Source organism: Malaclemys terrapin, chromosome 6, assembly GCF_027887155.1.
Source record: "Malaclemys terrapin pileata isolate rMalTer1 chromosome 6, rMalTer1.hap1, whole genome shotgun sequence".
Classification (NCBI taxonomy): domain Eukaryota; kingdom Metazoa; phylum Chordata; order Testudines; family Emydidae; genus Malaclemys; species Malaclemys terrapin.
In genome coordinates, this window is record NC_071510.1 from 44290819 (window position 1) to 44304004 (window position 13186).

Here is a 13186-nt window from a genome sequence, read left to right on the forward strand (position 1 = left end):
TTTATGGTCTATCTGAAATACGAGGAGTGAAAAATAATGGCAGAAGTGTCATTAAAAATACATGGGGGCTCATGTTTGTATGTCTAAAAAACTCCTAAACTATAACCAGCTACATGACTAGGTTACACATGTAACTGCTAGTCAACAAAGAGCTATTCACAAAGGTTTATGTGGTTCTTAGTCAACTGCCAACATTTTACAATATCATTTCCTGGCCTAAGTTTTTGGGTAGAATTGTGGTGTGCTCTTAAGTCGCTGCTATGTTCAAATCCAGAAGTGACTGCATTTCAATGCTGGAAGGGTAATTCTTGGTTATAGGACTCCATTCTGCCCTTCCAAACAAAAACCAATGGGAGGAGGAAAACTAAGGAGAAAGCATCAATAACTATGAAGCTGCTGATATCTGGAATTATTCTCCCCTTAGAGGGGAGGAAGAGTTTATCAGCATCACAGAAACTTCACTCGTGCTCCAGAGGGAAATAAGCGGACATCCCCACTGATCTTGGGGCATCTGTACAGTAGCTAGGCTACTCCACAGGTACTCTCCTGCCAAGCAGCAGAGCTCCTGAGGGTGGTTCCCAATCCCAACTGTGGATGTACAGTAGAAAACATAGTTAACTAATCCTCACTAATTTCCACTCCACATTTTGGAGTCTGCTGGGGGCATCTTGTGAAAAAGGCAGTTCCTCTCTTCCCACTCCCCACCTTTGTCCTACCAAAACGCACAAAGGTCGGAATGTGAAAAGGAAAAGCCCCATTAAAGTCATTGGGACTATTCATTAACATAAGTTTTTGCAGAGCTGAGCCCTGAGTTAGGGAACAGAAACAATACCACATGACCCATCTGACCATTCACAACGAAACAACTATGTGCACATTTTGAATATTCATGATCCGTCCATAAAGTAAAATATCCCAGCAGATCTTCATGTAAATGTAAACAACAAATAGATTTGAGTAACTTGCAATGTAGGAGCAGGAAAGGAGGCTAGATTTGTCAAACAAATAATTTTTTGCAAACATTCTCTGAGTTTGCCAAGCTCACAGGTCTATGAAACCATGCAGGTCTTTGCAGTAGTTTAATAAAATTGATGGGAAAAAAAAAATGTAGCCCTGAAAGGATATATCAGAGGCAGGGAGGAAGTGAGGGGTTAGAGATTACAACCTTTGGCTAAGTGAATAATAACAACAATGCATAGCTTTTATATAGCACTTTTCATCCATTGTTTTGTGGAAGAGATGAGATTGTTTTCTGACCAATTGATTAATAAATCTACACTTCCACTCTTTTCCCTCACTTAGCAGTGCAGTGGCATTTTTCAGCACCTTTCCATTCTCTTACTCCCTTTGTCAGTCCTGAACGAATGGAGTCCAAAAGGGAGTCACTTCAGGTGCTGTTTAGATGCTGCCTGCCCACTCCCTTCTGTGTTGCTCTTTCTCACTGCTTTGAGGGACAGCTGTCTCCATGGATTAACAGACACGATTCTGTCAGTTCACAGCACCAGGACTGGTACAAGGCCTCATCACAATCTATACTTAGGGTAGTGCTTATTAGCCACCTGACTGATAACCAAGGAAAGAATCTAAGCCTCATGTTCCATGGAATAAACTGCCATCTAATTGAACTATTTGGAAGAAATTTCCTTTTTTGGGCAGGCTATTCCCTAACTGCCCATTTGGGGGTTCTTAGTCCTTTATCTGAATTATCCAAAACTGCCTGCTGTCAAAGAGAATGTTGGACTAAGGGGTCCAAAGTTTTCACCCAGTATGGCAATTCCTGTGTTCCTATTAGGGTGACCACTTTACTTCTGTTCGTATGATAGAACAAGGTCCTGCTCCCACTGAAGTCAATGGTAAAATGCCCATTGATTTAAGTGGGAGCAGGATTGGGCTCCAAGGGAAATGTATCTTGGTGCGAGGTTCAAAGTACAATTATGGTATTTCTACCTTTCAGAGTTGTGAATAATTTAGAAGGATTTCACATCAGTAAACCTAGGAAAACCCCCTTGGGACTGAGAACAAACTAAAAATGTTCCTGTGAAAAAGCTTCTACCATCATAATTGAAGTGCATATTTGGTGACAAATATGTCTATCTCTGGAGGATTTAGGCAGCAAAGAAGCTGAGCAAGTTGGCCCAGGGGTGAGCATCTTCTCACCTATGTGAAATTATCGTCAGAGCTTCTTTTCATTCATTGGAGGCTCCTCTGGATCTTTGACATGCCTTCTGCTGGTTGCTGGGCAACCGTAACAGCATTGTGCATGCATGTTAAGAAATTGCTGTTATTATGCCTTCTAGAAGGAATTGGGCCTGACTCAAAATACAGCACTTTCCTTTTGGGTGGACAGATATTTTAAAGTTTTATATTGATTCAGCAAATGATTTCAGAGCTAAGACATTCAGAAAAACCTGGTTGTAGATAAAATCATATACACATCCAAATATCTGTGCTTCTTCCATTGAAAATAATACTATTTTTTGAGCCAGTTAGGTTTCATATATTTTGACCTCTAGGTTTTTTGGACAGTGCACTGTGTACAGGAACTCATTCTGTGTGCCAGATCCTATGCACAAAAGACTCAAGTGAGCTGTAAATGGTGCATAAGCCTTGTACGAGCCCTCTGTACATGGGTGGGCTATTTGCTGCAAGGCAGTTCCAGAGGGTTTGGTGAGTGGATGGAGGAATAGTCACATGCCCCCTGTATGCCACGTTGCCACTCCAAACCACTATTGCAGACTTAGGGTTGTAGTACCCTCCATATGCCACTGTCATGGGAACAGATCCATGGGCATAGTCTTGGATTCACTTGACCCCATTAGAGTCAGATGGAGGGAATTCCTGTGGAGCACAAGTCTGCAGCTGCTTCCTGGTCCTCCTGAACCCATAGGGGTGGAATGGGAACACATGCCTCATATTATTTTGAGCAGCTGGATGTTTAAGTCTTGATCCTGATCTCAGAAACTCAGATGCACCTCACATATATTTTAGGGTATGAGCTAGTGATGTGATTCCTCTGTTTGTGTGCATGTCCTTGTGCACTCTCTCATTAAGACTCAGGTGGGATTGTATTTGGAATGGCTAAGCCATGCCTCTGCTGCCACTACCGTGGCTATCCTGCTATTTATACAAGCTAGCACAAGTATGTGTACACAAGCTGGGGAATCACACCCCTAGCTCGTAGTGTAAATGTAGCCTTAGAGAGTCAGCTGCGTAAGTGGAGTAGCTGATTTTATGACACAAGTGCCTGCTATTTCTGATATCAGAATTGAATCATATAGATGCCAATTTGCTTGTAGATTTCTGTTCCAGTTAGAGAAATTCTGCCTGTACAATACACAGAACCACAAACACAACACAAAAGAAATGTGAGGATTTTCAGCTCATCAGATCTACCCAGTTCAGAGAGGTTTTTAAATCAAACCAGACTTTGTAGTAAATACATGACTTAGCTTGTTGCATGGCATGGGGAGGGACGGTGAACCCAGTTAAGAGTGATAAGAATCTAATGGTGAAAGCTCAGTGCACTGTGAAGGAAACATATCTATAGAATTTTGTTATTAATAACATTAATAGTAATAATAATTATAATGATAGCCAAACCCTCCAGTCCTTGCTTATGGGTAACCCCTGTTCCCCCTGTTTTTGTGGGCATACATTATAGCTCCACTGCATAGTGATGCAGAGTGGGGGAGGATACCAGAAGTCCTTGTAACAGCTTCTGCACCATGCACCATGGAGCACAGACACAGAAGGGCAATTTCCAAGCTGTTTCATGAATGAGGGTTTGGGTTGGGCTAGGGGAAGGGAACAGTGTGGCCAGTGAAACCATGACTGAACAGACTCTTATCTGTGACAATTCAGGGTGCAGCAGATGTGGGGCTTTTGCAACAGCCATGGAGCAGCTCTGCTGTCTGTGGGGAAAGATCCCTTCTTCCCTGGTTGACTTCAGGGGAAGTTTTGCTTGCAGAGATTTGGCCCCTTTGTCACTAATAATGAATACATCTTTGTCTCAATTTCTTTAAGATTCTCCTGTTTCCCCGCTACAGTGAGAACAAGTCAAATGCATATTCTGTGTCATTTGTATGTAAATTCTGTTTGCTTATTAATTTTTGCTCACCACCAGTATCTCCATGCACAAGCGTCAGCTCTCTCTAATGCAGTAAAGTTATTGTGTTTGCTACATGGGGGGAAACATGAGGGGCAAGTTGGTGAGAAGTTCAAGCAACCCCCATGGTAGCAGAAACTCTCAACAGTCTACCCAGGTTTTAGGCCATTATTCATTCTACTGGTTGACGGAAAATGTGTAGTTGCTATAGCAACTGCTCCATCATAGGATAATTTTGCTGCTTCTCTGAGATAAAAAATAGTTTCTGAAACACACAATATGCCAGCTTGATACAACAAAGCTGTCGGCATTTTTACAATCTTCCCGAGAAAATGTGTGATGGGGAACCACATATTTCCCCCAAATTTTATTTTTTAAAGTAGTCCTCATAATTGCTTGTTTTAAAAAACTGTTTTTACAATGAACTATTTTTCTAGAGCTGTTATATTGACAATTAGTTGAATGAGGGCCCAACTAAATTACAGATAAAATCATCACAGGAAACCACATTGTGACGCAGTTGTCCCCTGTAATTCCATTATTTGCTGTAGACTGGACCTTAGCTCTGTTCTTGTACTACTCTAAAGTCCTGAACAATCTAATAATGTGTTCTAACTTGGTCCCATAACATGGCTGTTCTGTGTCAATAGATGGAACCTGAGTTTATGTTGCTATTAGATGACTTAGCTCCATATAATGATGTTCTATAACGGGTAGGTATTGCAGCAGCTAAAAGCCGTATTGCACCTGTGACAGATAGGGCAACTACCTGCAATATCTTTGGGAGACAATATTGTCTTAAATGTAAATGAATGGCTTATGTATCACTGTGAGCCAAGGATTATATATGTTCCATGACGGGAGGATTAACACAGCTCTTCCATTAGTGAAAACAGTAGGGGATGATTAAGGCAAATCACTCAGGTTATTACACCTCCAGAAAGTGGATTCTCCAGAGACTAACAGGCAAAGAAAGGACTTTTGGATAAATAGCCCAATCTTAAACTGACTCAGGGCCTTCATTTCTGGTTCCTGATCTAAAGAGTGATATGAACTTGTAACCACAGGGAAAGCCCCATTATGAGGTTTGAATGACTAGCACCTACCAGAGTTCTATGCTGCAGTTAGAGTGATCTATGCTAAACTTTTTAATATTCATGTAGGTTTTTTGATTTGATATGCTTTCCCAGTAATTCTTTCACCTTAAGAACAAATGTGCTTGCTGAGAAGGAGCTATGTGGTGATTTGTAACTTCTGGCAGTACGTAGTGCATAGCTCTTTGAAGAGAAAGCAAAGCGCAAGCACTGCTCTTTTAGGCAGATTGGCTTGCTGGGGCTATCACAAGGTAGATCAGGGAACTGTGCAGTCTTAAAAATCCTAGTCAGAAGGGAGTGAGATGTGGGGCTCCGCTGAAGAGAAGTGGCGGCGGGGAGTCAGAAACCTTTAAGTGGGTGCATTTGGGGGACCACAGAGGGGGAAATACGGGTGCAGTTACCCTGAAACTGTGACATCACCCTCTTCTGGTAATACCTGTGGGAGAGGGACACTTGTCTCAGAAAACACAATGAGATTCAGAAATGCTCCTCTCAGGTAAGAAATGTTTGTGAGGAGGTAGAGGAATGGTCTCCAAAATCTGCAGATCCTCGGATTTATGGGGAAGAATGAGGGGCAACTTTGTAGAACCTTCAGGCTGCTGTCCAGCCTTCCTCTTTCCATCCCACATCGCCCCTCCAATTGGTCCTTATTATAGTAGCATTTCATTTCTTTTTATGTGAAATTCATTTGGTCTCTGCTTAACTTTAAGCATTCAAGTAGATCCATTGAACTCAAAGTGAATCTTTGATTGGGGACTTAGTTTGTAAGCTGTTGTGCAGAGAGATGACCACCTATAAGTCTGCAAAATGCTTAACTCAATTTTGATGCCAAACAGCAATAACAACAACAACAACAATAAAACAATTAATTAAAACACCTACAATTCTGCTAAGTATTTTAGGAGGACCAGTCCTTACTTCAAAGAACTTATAATACTCACAGGCTCCAATTCAAGATCAGGGTTTTACACTAGTGTAAAGCAAAAAAAACTCAGGCACTTTGTCTACTGCTAAGCTCTTTGTGGCAGGGACTGTGTTTTTGTTCGGTGTTCATCCAGCTCCTAGCAATGGGGTCCTGGTCCGTGATCGGGGCTTCTACAAGTTACTGCAACAGAAAGAAATAATACAATAGAACCTCAGAGTTACCAGCATCTCAGGAATGGAGGTTGTTCATAACTCTGAAATGTTCGTAACTCTGAACAAAACACAACGGTTGTTCCTTCAAAATTTTACAACTGAACATTGACTTAATATAGCTTTGAAACTTTACTATGCAGAAGAAAAATGCTGCTTTTAATTATCTTAATTTAAATAAAACAAACACAGAAGCAGTTTCCTTACCTTATCAAATCATGTTTTTTAAAATTTTCCCTTTATTTTTTAGTAGTTTATGTTTAACTCAGTACTGTACTATATTTGCTTTCTTTTTTTGGTCTCTGCTGCTTTCTGATTATGTACTTCTGGTTCCAAATTAGGTGAGTGGTTGACTGGTCAGTTCGTAACTCTAGAATTCATAACTCTGAGGTTCTACTGTAATAATAAATATGTGATGAAATATAGCAGAGGAAATACTGTAAAATCACAGGACTGTACTTTACTTGGATCTAGATCTGATATTTATAACCAGTCACACCAAAAATGTATATTCTCTGTCCCTGACATAGTACTGTACCCTCATCTCCCCCCACCACCATGTTCTTTGTTTTACATATCCCTTTCCATTTCTTCTCCAGACACTGAAAGATGCCAGTGATAATGCTCGGAAAGACTTCCACCGAGAGGCAGAATTGCTGACTAACCTACAGCATGAGCACATTGTGAAGTTTTATGGCGTGTGCGTGGAAGGTGATCCACTCATCATGGTTTTTGAGTACATGAAGCATGGAGATCTGAATAAATTCCTCAGGTAAATTCATGAAGGTGTATCATTCCGCATAGGTGATAGTGGGGGCAGTGTTTCTGAAACCTGGGGAGAGGGAAAGTGTCTTGGAGCCAGGGCGAGAACATCGGCACTGATATTTTTAGCCCCGCAAGCTCAAGTCAATTGACACAGGCTCTCAGTGCCATGTTTTCTTTGCAATGTAGACATTCCCTAAGAATGAAAACCTGATAAATACCCAGTTCGTTCACATTTTGTGATTTTGTGTCTTGCCTCATCAAGTGTTTTACCTATTTAGAAGTATCTTTAAATAATTTTCTTACATTTTTTACATTATACCACATGGATTGTAACCCAGTTCCCTGTTTCCTTGGCCATAGTTTTCCACAACTAATTCTGCAGATGGTGTTTGTTTATAAAACTTTGAGACCTTGGCTAAAATGCGATTTGATTCCGTATCATCTTTAGTTTTTCAAATCCAAAGCTTGACTAATGAAGTTTGGCAAAATCCAAGTTATCTTGTGTTTCTTATTTCTCTCTGGTGCTGGGCCCAAATGAAAGCCCTGGATGGAAACACCCCTGAACTTTGGGGGAGTTTGGATCCAGATCTATGCTTTGCAGCCCATCCCCTTTTCAATCTTTATTGTAAACTTACAGTATTGAAACTTACAGTATTTTTGACAGCATTTCTCACAGCTTCTTTTGCTGCAGAAAGGCATTTGAACAAGATTTTTTTCTGCAAAGGAATACTCTAGGTGGGGCAAGCAAAGGAGAAAGGAAAATGCAATAACAACAGAAAGAATACATGAAACTCCAAAAATAAATCTCTCGTATTGGAGCATAAACAATCTAAGGAGCAAAAGATAGTACATTTCAAAAAAATCACCCTTTACTGTACTTGTGACTTATAGTGTAGAGTAGAGAATCACATAATGTAATTTATAAAAGATGAGCCAAAACTGAAATCTCAGATCCACATCTGAGATGGAAAAAAATTACAAGAATTTCAAGAGAGAGAAAAGATTTATTCACAAATCCACAGCTATTTTTATGGTTCTGTTTCAGATTAGATCCAGGAATTGGGTTTGGGTTTGTTTCTTGGTTATTAGAGAGTTCCACGCTGGATGTAGGCGAAATGTTACAAGATAATAGACATTTGCAACAGCTTTTTTCCATGAAATTTCTACCTCTTGGGCCTAAAATCTCATGAGAACAGCTCACGAAAATTTGGTGCTGTTGAATCAGAAATCAAACCTTAAAGATAATCCCTGATTTAAACTCAAATGCAAACCTCAAACCCCAGTTTAAACCTAATCTAGAACTAGATGCACACATTCAGCCTATCTCTGGAATTTATTATTTATGTTTGTGTTCCTGGATAGATGTTATGACTCAAATACAGACCTAAAGACTTCAGTGCATCTGTTTAAATTGGGTCCTAGAGAGGATGGTAGTACTGAGAATGTGAAACTCAGTTACAATAAACAAACTATTTGTTTTATTTTGAAGAGTATAATAAACATTTTTAACATTTACATGATTTTAGTACCATACTTTGTATTCTGCTGCATCTCTCTGCATATCTACCAATTTATAAACAGCAACTATATTGCACAATGAGATATGTATGTACTTTTAAGAAACAAGAATTTCATCCTAACTGGCACGGTCCCCCTAAGCTTGATTAAGTTTTTCAAAATTGGAAAAGGTCATTCTGTTGCTCTTTGTTGCCCTTGATTCTTAACTAGACTGTGATCCAGTATTGGGGGTGGGGAGGACATAAGACAGCATATTTTGTGTTTCATATGTATAGAGTTATAGAGTTTAAGGCATAAGGGACTACCAGGAGACTAAACTATTATGTGCCACAGGCAGAAAATAGGTGTGACTGAGGTGCAACAATGCCCAAGGTCTCCGCAATGAAAGGGAATTGATTAATATACACAGCTAATACCGGCAAGTGACCCATACTCCATGCTGCAAAGGAAGGTGAAAACCCTCAAGATCACTGCCAGTCTGACCTGGAAGAAAATTCCTTCCCAATACCACATATAGCAATCAGTTAGACGCTGAGTATGGGTGCAAGAACCAGGCAACCAAACACCTGAGTGAGAGAATGCTCTGTGCTGCCTCAGAGGACTGCCCCCCCCCCCCAATCCAGTGTCCCATCTCCAGATGCGGCCATCTCTGATGCTTCAGAGGAAGGAGATTAAAAAAAACCCCAAACATACCAGAATACATTTGGGGGGGGGAGAGAATGAAATGATGAAATCCCTTCCTGACCCTGTCAGGTGATCGTCTGAAGCCATGAAGCATGAGCTTTTAGGAATGTAAGACATAATTTGGAAGGGAGCCCCAGGGCTGTTGAGCCCTGCTACCTGCCATCACAAGCAACCCCATCCTACAATTCCACTCATAAATTTGTCCACCTCTCTATTAAAAGTAATTAAGTTGTTTGCCCTGACAACTTCTATTGGGAGGCTATTCCAGAACTTCATTCCTCTGATGGTTAGAAACCTTCTTCTAGTTTCCAGCCTGAATTTGTTCATGCCCAGTTTATACCCATTTGTTCTTGTGCCAACATTGACCTTTAGATTAAATAGCTCTTCACCCTTCCTGGTATTTCCTCCCCCCCCCCCTCGCCCCCATGTATTTATAGAGAGTAGTCCTATCTCTTCTCAGCCTTTGTTTTGTTAGACTAAACAAGCCAAGCTCTTCCTGTCTCCTCTCATAAGACAGGCCCTCCATTTTCCTGATCATCCTAGTAGTTCTTCCCTGCATGTGTTACCGTTTAAATGAATCTTTCTTGAAAATGGGTGACCAGAATTGTATGCAGTATTCCAGAGGAGGTCTTACCAATGCCTTGCACCATGGCATTAATACCTCTGTATCTCTACTGGAAATGCCTTGCCTGATGCATTTTAGGATCACATGGTGACTTATAGTCGTCATGTGATCAATCAAAACACCCAGGTCTCTCTCTAAGTGACTTAGGATCTTAGGTTCCATTTTCAAAAATGACGTAGGCCATTAAGTTTAATTCGACTTAGGCCCACAAGGACAAGATTTTCTAAGGTGTTTAGATGCCTAAAGATGCAGATAAGCTCCTAATGGTGCACACAGATGCTTTTGAAAATCCCACTTGGTGCCTGCCTGCATCTGTAGGCACCTAAATACCTTTGTAAATCTGTCCCATAAGTCATTTCAGTGCTTTTTTCAAATTTTACCCTTTATCTATAAATAAAATCTATGGAATAAAATTATGAATAAAGACTGTTCCATTGGGGCCAATTGCTAAATCTTGTGTGTTGTCACAGAGGAAGCATTAGACAATACTAATGATCTACTCTGGTACAGTAATATTGCTAGTTCTTGATTTGACTCAGTGTGCAGATTTATAAAGATAGGTGCGTCTGGGTATCAAAGATTGAAATCAGCTCTTTACTAGGTAGAGCTGCTATCATAAATTAATAGTTGCTGCCAAAACACTTTGTAGATAACTCATGGGCCAGCCCAAGAACCTGTTGGCCTTGTGGGTGTACTCTATGCACGAGTACATGCTGCCCCACATAATAATAAACAAGGACAGAATTTGCTCTTAAATGAAAACATTTGCATAGGGAACAGCAAATTCTGCAAAGTCTTCCTGATGGATTCCAGCACCTTGTTCCACCAGAGGGGTGAGGGTGTCCGATTAGGCCTTCCAACCCTACCAGTTCCAGATGCTATGTTACCATCCTGCCTCCTTCCACCCCCGCAGCTTGCCCACATTTCCCTGTTGGGATAGCCCTGGTAAATCTGACAGGGTTTCCCCAGTGTATAAGTGCCCCAGGAGCCTTTTGTTCCACAGTTAGAGTCTCTGGCTATATGAACTATAAAGCAGATTTTTTTCTCTGGGGAGATATGCAAGCTACTTGCTTCACTTTTATGGCCCTTCATTACCTATCCCCACCCTGTCTGTAACCTCTTCTTTTGAGACATTGACGCCGCCTCCACTCTGCAAACGATTCCAGTCTTGACTGCCTGTTTGTAAAATTTCAACATTAAAACAAGCTGGAATTGTAGATGCTTATTAGTTATCATTTGAAATATTTATTTATTTGTTTATGTATTTTCTGATTAGATATTGTTTCGTAACTCCTGCACTCTGGTTTTGAAATATCATATAATACAGCTTAGCAGACAGTATATGTGCTAAATTGGGTTTTTTAAATGAATAAGATATTGTATTTAGAACATAAAATGATTATGTTGGGACAAGCTGTTTAATCTGATCTTAAATTTGTCATTCTTCTCACATTTGCTACAGCTTGTACTGCAGATGAAAGGTTAGTTGTAATTGGTCTATAAAAGAGCATCTATTTCTTACCCTGCAGCGCCACCCAAGGCCATCAGGGGAAACTGAATCCAGAGTTTAACCAATGTAGGACCAAACTGAGTATTGCTGCTTCCTGCAGCATAGTGTCGCGTTTCAGGACTAGGACCGCATCCTGAAGGTCAAAAGCTTCCCTGTGTGCACCATTGTGGCATAGGAGGGATAATGTAGATCTGGCGGAGTCTATGCTACTGTCTCTTACAGCTGTGCATTGCTGGAGATAAGGATTTCATGACTAACAAGGAAAATTAGGAAGATAAGCAAGATGGGTTGAACATTTAAAAAATGCAGAAGTTTAATTAGAAAAGAAATATGTGGTGAAAGATAAATAGTTTTCTAAATTAGTAAAGATTTGCAGCTTCCTTCATGAGGAGGGCTATTAAAAATCTGTGTGATGAGGATGTACCGTGCTTTTCATTATGAATTCACATTTGGATTTTAGCCTGGGATTTCTCATCTTGCCTTTATTTCTTTAACTACCACCAGTTGCACGGCTGTCCATGCTCCATGACAAAACATGAGCAGGTAGCTTTTCTGCACAGTGCCAACTGCAGGCCCAGTAATGTGACAAACCTTCCTTCATTTAGCTCCCAGATCTGTCACTTCACCTGTGAAGTTTTTCTCCCTCCCAGCAATTTTTATATCATACTTCTGGTAGTATCAGAATTTGATCTTGGGGATTTTGATTAATTTGCAAACCTTTTCCAAGTTTCTATACCCACCTCCCAAAGATGAATTAAGGCTAATCATAACCCCTTTTGATCCAGAGTACTTGTTTGGGGTGAGGAATGGGGTCTATGGGAAAGCAAATCACTGGGTGGGGGAGGGTTGCTTAAAAAAAAGAGGAGCGAGGGGAGGAGTTGGCCCGTTTGGAAGGTCAAATCTACAAATGTGGAGGGAAGGTGCTGCTGTGGAATAAAATAATGGGTATTCAGAATGTTGAAGCACATCAGGGTGGAGGATGATCAGGGTCCACTGACCTCTTTAGTCTTGCCTTAATTCACTATCAGGGAATGGCTAGTAAAGCTTGCCCTAAAACAGTGTCATTAATTACAACAGAGAAGTTATATATATGTATATTTGGTTGTGCCACAATGAGCTATCAAGGGCATGACCTCTGCCCCAAAGAGCTTCGTAATTTCTCCTGTGAATGGGCTGATCAGTTTGTGTTAAGGACTTGCTGTACTTCAAAGCTAACCTAGAACCAGTGAAAGAAACCCAGCTTTCTGATCTGGCACGGCTGTGCCAACTGGAATGAGTTTTGTGACCTGTCCCCTGTGCATCAGGTGGAATTCACCACCCGTGGGAAAGTCAACAAAAGGCACCTGGGATTAGTGGAGCTATTCATGTGGATGGTAAATTAAGGGTGAAAATCTGAAATTATTCCTCTTATTTCTTTTTTTGTTCCCCAGAGTAAAGTTAGCTCTCTCACCTTAAATATATATATAAAAAAAAAAAAAAACATGTGCGTCATGCCCCATCTCCCTGTGGAAGGGGATAGTAGGCTTTAGAAAGAGGGAAGAAAAATGGTGTTACTGCAGTAGCCTTTCACCTCTAGAGACCTAAGTATAAATCCTGTCTTTGATGTTCTCCTGCTGCCATACAGTTAGAACAACTGGCAGCCTTTGTCCAGGAAAGGCCCCTGTGCTGGAACAGCAGGGGCATAGCAGATTAGGATGGGATGTATCGTTATTAGTTCCAGTTCCTTACTTTCATGAGCAATATATTCAACT

General features: G+C 40.7%; 1 protein-coding gene across 3 annotated transcripts in view; it reads left to right on the forward strand.

The window, feature by feature from the left end:
* NTRK2 (neurotrophic receptor tyrosine kinase 2) overlaps positions 1-13186 on the forward strand; it is a 283920-nt gene that overhangs the window by 210656 nt on the left and 60078 nt on the right. For all 3 annotated transcript variants that reach the window (XM_054031461.1, XM_054031462.1, XM_054031460.1), the window contains one exon: positions 6933-7105. In XM_054031461.1, the coding sequence (XP_053887436.1) occupies positions 6933-7105 (173 nt within the window). The remainder of the gene's footprint in view (positions 1-6932; positions 7106-13186) is intronic.